The sequence below is a fragment of the Hippocampus guttulatus genome, chromosome 2 (genome assembly GCF_054856545.1).
Source record: "Hippocampus guttulatus isolate MCC_2025c chromosome 2, RoL_Hgut_1.0, whole genome shotgun sequence".
Lineage (NCBI taxonomy): Eukaryota > Metazoa > Chordata > Actinopteri > Syngnathiformes > Syngnathidae > Hippocampus > Hippocampus guttulatus.
The window spans coordinates 16928752-16935119 of record NC_141262.1 but is presented as its reverse complement, the minus strand read 5'-3'; the positions used below and the strand labels follow the sequence as shown (position 1 = coordinate 16935119).

The following is a 6368-nucleotide window of genomic DNA, read 5'->3' as shown; positions in this document are numbered from 1 at the left end:
GGGAATAATCAACCTTTTTCAACGTTTCATTCACCTTCATGGACGGCACTCCTGTTGGGTATAAAGGAAGTGGCATTGAGCTGTCGGTTGACGCCGGACTCTGTACGAGCAACATTTAGCCGAACAGAATTATTAAAGGTGCGAGTTGATCGTGACTGGCGCATGGAGGAAAGACGGCTGAGAAAACTCTCTCCAGAGAAAAAGTAAAGCAAAGGGTCAAAGCATGAATTGGCTGCGGCGAGACACAGTGTCACAACAACTGACTTTTGCATCACAACCTTTTCAGAACAGGAAGTGTCAGTGCGGTACAAGGAGTGGATGTGAATAGAGCGTTGCACATGGTACGGCATGAAGCTAACTAAGAAGGTCAATAGGACAATGATGATCATTCGAATGGCTTTAGGGCCCGTGTCCTGCTGACGTCTCGTCCACGAAGTGCGGGACAGCAGGGTGTGGATAATGCCAGCGTAGCAAAGCAGTATGACAAGGAAAGGGAGGAGAAATCCCAGCACCAAAGACAAATTGCTCAACATGACGACTTTGGACACATCTTTACCTATCGGAGGCTCGAAGCACTTTGTTTTATTTGTGGCAGGATCAAATTTCTGGCCAAACATCAGGAAGGGCGAGGACGCTAGACAGATGAAAATCCAAATGCCCGCACACACCAGGCGTGCACATTTCGCTGTCACCATAAGTCGGTTCTGCACGGGGAAGACAATGGCCAAGAAACGCGTCACGGACATGGCCGCCATGAAGTAAATGCTGCAGTAGAGGTTGACGTACAGGGCGCAGGTGGTGATGCGACATAGGAAATCTCCCTGGTTCCACTGTCCCTTTTTGACGTAATAAACAACCCGCATTGGCAGAGTGCTGACGCACAGCAGGTCGGACACCGCCAGATTGAGCATGTAGACTTGGAAAGGAGAACTGGGGCGATACGTTCGGATCAGCACCACCAAGGCGAAGCCATTTCCAGCCAGGCCTAACACCGTGATGAGGGAGTAGGATGTGGAGTAAACCTGATTACGGAAGTCATCGATGGAGGGACAGAGGGTAGAGTTGCTCTCTACGCTGCGCATCTCATTAACATGTTCCATCTGCAGCTGCTGAGACGAGGACATTGAATGACAGTGAATGTAAAACACCACAAAAAGTCACAGTTGACAGATTTGTTCACAGAGTTTCACTGAGAGTGCAGACAGGAGGAAACTGATTAGCATTATGGACACGTTTCCTGTCACTTGGTCATTATTCCACTACTGTGACTAGATAAATCTAAAAACTTTGAATACAATTTTTCAAGGGGCGGGGGATGGGTTACAAACTGTACTCAAGTGGAACTCTGTGGAGTATCTTTGAGCCCGAGCAAAGGGCGTTTTCACCAAAAGCAGATCACGACACAGGAAAGTGAATCTTCATCTCGACATCTCGACTCACAACATTTGCATGTACTAATGAGCTCCATAAGAGCAGGCAGCAGTTCATTGTTGTTGTAATTCCACACAGCATCCAAATTGAGAGGAGGCTTATGTCACTAAAATTACTCATCAATCATCGCCATTTTTTTCCTCATATAATGCAGTTAATTAGTGCACCACTTTTAAGTACCCTGAAATTAAATCATTATTTTATTACATGCAGTGGCACCCCATTGCTCTGACGAACACACTGCCTTTAAAACACACATCTGTGCGGAAAAAAAAACATGCATTGCATCATAAGAACATTTTGCCTATGGACTTTTCACTCTTACTTTCCTGTAACGAAAAAAAACTTGCTCACCGATGCCTTACAATGCTTGCTCTTCACTTCTGCGGATGGCTGGTCCTCTTTGCCTGATGTCAAAACCCTGATTGAAGGAGGATGCTCCTGCAGGTGGCTGCTTCTGTGCAGCGTCGTCTAGTTTGAATCCGTTGAAGGTGGGACTTCATGACCGCTGTGCATCATCGCTGGTGATGTCATCATCTGTGGGAAAATAACTGTGCTGACCTCCAGTGGTTTAACTTTACTCATTCATAGATATCTGAGAAGCCAGTTCTTGTACATTCGACCACAACATAATGTGGAACTACACAAAATACAGGAAATGCATTTTCCACAACTCAACCCTATTGTATTCCTTTCCTGAAGGAAGGTAGTAAGGTTTTGAGGTAAAATTGAGTCGTAAAGACAAATAATAAACTGACAAATAATCAAAACCTCACATCCAGAGAACAACAATATTTGAATGGTCAACCTAGATAGACAGAGTCCATTAACTTAAGATACTACTTTGTGTGAGTTAACAAGAAAAAACCTGTAGCCTGTTGCAGAAAAGGAAACAAACATTGTTTCAGCTTTGATAACATAATCTGACCACTCACAGGTCTCATCCAAAGTCATATTTGGACAACCCATTTTGTTCAGGTTCAAATGTGACTCGTGAGCACATTGGAACCTTCATAGCTCATTTTCCCCTTGCGTTTTAAAATACGGAGTTCAACCCAATTTCTGAGGAAAAAATATGCCTCAAAAGTCATACTATCATCATGGAAGGCATCCTGATGCCACTTGAGTGACTCTCCCAAGACTTCAGCAAATCTTGTGAGACTTAAGCTCAGTGAGCAGTATTTATTCACGATGAACGCCCCATGTCCCTGCATTACAAAACAGTGAGGACAATGCGGAAACCATCATTCAATCAACGCAACCCCATTGAGAATCTCTTGGGATTCCTTCAAAGGAGTAGTATTGATTATGGACGGACCTCCTAACGGCAATGCTGGGGTCGGGGTCTCCATTTTCATGCACAATGCAAGTCTAGTGTGAGCTGCAGTCCAAATCTGCCCAGCGGTGGCTTACGCTTGTGTTGGTATTTTCGCAAATTTGTCTAAACTGGAATAGAGTGGCGGATTTTTCAAAATGGGCATTTTCAATCAATCAATCAAATGTTATTTATGTCACACTTTTCAAACATAATAATGCAACTCAAAGTGCTGTGCAATGACTTCAATAACTTCAAAATTACAAAATCAAAAAAGGACCCCCTGCCCCCAACGTACACAGATCACACACACACACACACACACACGCAATTTCAAACACACACTGCACCATCTTGAACTTTGTTTGACACTTTCAGAGGTACCACAGAGAGAGGTAATTGTTGTCGTTGTTTATCTGCATACAATGGTTAATAAAGGAAAGGGCTCCATGCCACACAAAAAGAGTGTTGTGCATCACGAAATTTCTCTGATTTTATGGTTGTGAAAATAATATCTCTGTCTTAAGGTTTACTCTTGATCCCATCTTTATTTGGACTTGGACTCGATAAAGGTGGACTTGACTGATTCACTTGTTGCCAGTGATGTCAAGAAGAATGGCCAGACTGCTTGTCAAATGACCAGATAAGGTGTTAGTTTACTAATAATTTACATATATTTTTTAGATTATATATCCTCGATCTATTACATATTTATTTGTTAATTAATTAACAGAATTATTTGCTGTTTAGCCACCGCTGATTTTACCTGGCAAGAATCGAATAAGGAGAGGACCGGCACTGTTTTGTTTTTTTCCATTTAACGCAGTGGGTAAAATGAATGCCAGAAGGTGACGTAATTTCTCCCCTTCTTTTCAGGGAATTGTACACTTTGGAATAATGAGCAGATCTAAAAGATTGCAACTACTACCTTATTACTCTGAGATGCGTTGTGCATTAAAGAAAACACAAAAGGTGAACACCATATCAAATCAAGTGATTCCTTGTCAACGATTATAGAGGATGTGTGTTGATTCTGGAGCATTTTCTTTGGAAGTTGTTAATGAGCTTGCCTTATGGTGAGCAAATTAAGCCCGGATGCCTCGGTGGAAATGAATAAACTCATTTTCACATTTGACAGGCCTGTGTGGTGACAGGGCCGGCCAATTCTGCTCTAGCTCATAAAGCCGTTGCGCACGAGCCAAACTAAACATGAAACCAAATGTTTAGACCTTAAGGAACCACAAAAAGTGAGCTTTAAACATTCACAGAACATTTAACCTACTTTAAATAATACAGTGAGAGACATTTGTTTTGTCCTTACATTTTTAAAACACTGCTTGGCTGAATAAGTTGACAGCATATGAATCCACTATTCAAAGAAACAACAAAAAAGAACGTAACCCAATGGCTGGGTAGTATTGTACAAAGCGTTATGATGTGCGTACATTTTTACATTTAATTACCCTGTACTTGTCATTTGGCATTTCATTTAAAATTCATTAAATCTTGAAGAGGGTCTGCATTTGTTAAAACTCATTCATAAAATCTTTGAATGTCCAATTCAGAGGAAGATTTCATGATTTGCTTTTTCGCGTGTACATCGATCACCACTGTTGAGGTTTTGCAACTTGCATTGAGTTAAATGTGGCAGGAAATGCTCCCGTTCCAACAACGAAAGGGGTTGCTGAGCAAATGTGCATGTGACTCTCCACATCAGAAAGTTTTACTTACTCTCCCTTGCTGCGCTTACATTTCAAAATCTACTTGTGATTTTCACACTGAAGTCTTTTGCTATTTGCGTGCTCATGAGGGGTGTTTGAATTCCTTTCGGGAGACTTTTGTGCTCTCCAACTATTTGATCATAAAATCAGACAGATGGGCTAGGTCATTCAGAGATCCGGTAAAAGTTATTGAAATGTGTTTATACAATTTTAATATCCATCCATCCATCCATTTTCCGAACCGCTTGATCCTCACTAGGGTCGCGGGGGGTGCTGGAGCCTATCCCAGCCGTCTTCGGGCAGTAGGCGGGGGACACCCTGAATCAGTTGCCAGCCAATCGCAGGGCACCAATTTTAATATTAAAAACAATAAAGTCTCATGCTAATTTAAATATATTTTTGATAATTTATTAGACTTGATCTGCCAATTATTTAATAAAAATGAAAGAATGTTATACGTTCACTGATTGTTCACTAATAATTTTTTTTTGCAGGGATTTTTGCATTTTCAATTTTATTTATAATAGCTTAGTAAGACCATTACTCAATGAGAAAAATATAAAAATAATACATTCATTAGGGGCGGCCCGGTGGTCCAGTGGTTAGCGCGTCGACCTCACAGTGCAGAGGTACCGGGTTCCCTGTGTGGAGTTTGCATGTTCTCCCCGGGCCTGCGTGGGTTTTCTCCGGGTACTCCGGTTTCCTCCCACATTCCATAAAAATGCATGGCAGGTTAATGGAATACTCTAAATTGTCCCAAGGTGTGAGTGTGAGCGCGTGGTTGTTCGTCTCTGTGTGCCCTGCGATTGGCTGGCAGCGCCTGCTGCCCGAAAACCGCTGGGATAGGCTCCAGCACCCCCCGACCCTCGTGAGGATAAGCGGATCAGGAAATGAGTGAATGAATAAATTCATTGATCCACGTTTTGATTTTGATTTTTCATTGTTAAATGATACATGTAAAATGTTTTTATGACTAATATTTGCAAAAAAAAAAACAATTTAATGAGACAGGCATTAAAACAAGACAAAAGAATAAAAGCAAACTTTTAAGAAAGCTTTTTTGTTGAACAGCGAAATGTATTGAACAAATAAAGGAAGGTAAAAGTTAACGTGGGTGGGCCAGATTCAAGTACCGGTACAAAGAAAGCTGTGTGTGGACCCCGGGCCATACTTTGTCCACTCCAGACTTCAGAGACATATTTTTCCTAAAAATAAAAAAAAAAAGTGGTTTGATTTGAAAACATAACATTTCCACACAGTTCAACTTTTTTTCATTGTCCACTCAACTCAGCTGTATTTATAGAGCACTTTCAAACAGCCATCGCTACAAACAAAGTGGAGCACTTTGTGGAGCACACGTGGAGCAACTATCATATATGCAACAATAAAGCAATAAATCAGTCACAAAGACCAAAGCACCAAACAGTAAAACCAAGTCAAGTCAATTATAGTTGTACATTTTATTGGTAATTAAAGTCTTCTAAATTTCCCCAGTGTGGGACAAATAAAGGCTATCTTATCTTATCTTATCTTATCTTATCTTTCCGCTCCAGTGTTGTGCATTGGCAACAACATCAATGATTTCTTTTTGGCTTCTTTTGAAAGCAGCATCAGGATGTGTGAGTGGTTAAAGAAAAGTTTATATAAATGACGAAAGCTCTTGCTTTATAGGTAGTATGCAATTATTTTTATGGGCTATGTTGATTCGGAGCACCATATGGAAGGAGACCACAGATGTGGAGAGGCTGTTTTTGCTTTTGCATTGACCACAGTGCACAGGACTTCAAGTTACAGTTTATTATAACAGCCATATGTACTGTAACACATCAACACATTATATATATATATACACACACACACGTGTGTGTGTGTGTGTGTGTGTGTGTGTGTGTGTGTGTGTG

The 6368-nt window shown here is 41.2% G+C and overlaps 1 protein-coding gene across 1 annotated transcript; it reads right to left on the bottom strand.

Moving 5' to 3' along the window:
• Nucleotides 1–626: 626 nt before the first annotated feature.
• cysltr1 (cysteinyl leukotriene receptor 1) lies at nt 627–1092 on the bottom strand. The gene is made up of 2 exons (XM_086105982.1): nt 787–1092; nt 627–704 (listed from the first exon to the last, which is right to left on the bottom strand). Exons 1-2 carry the CDS (start codon nt 1080–1082, stop codon nt 689–691), a joined length of 312 nt encoding a protein of 103 aa, XP_085962108.1. The 5' UTR covers nt 1083–1092; the 3' UTR covers nt 627–688.
• Nucleotides 1093–6368: the final 5276 nt, after the last annotated feature.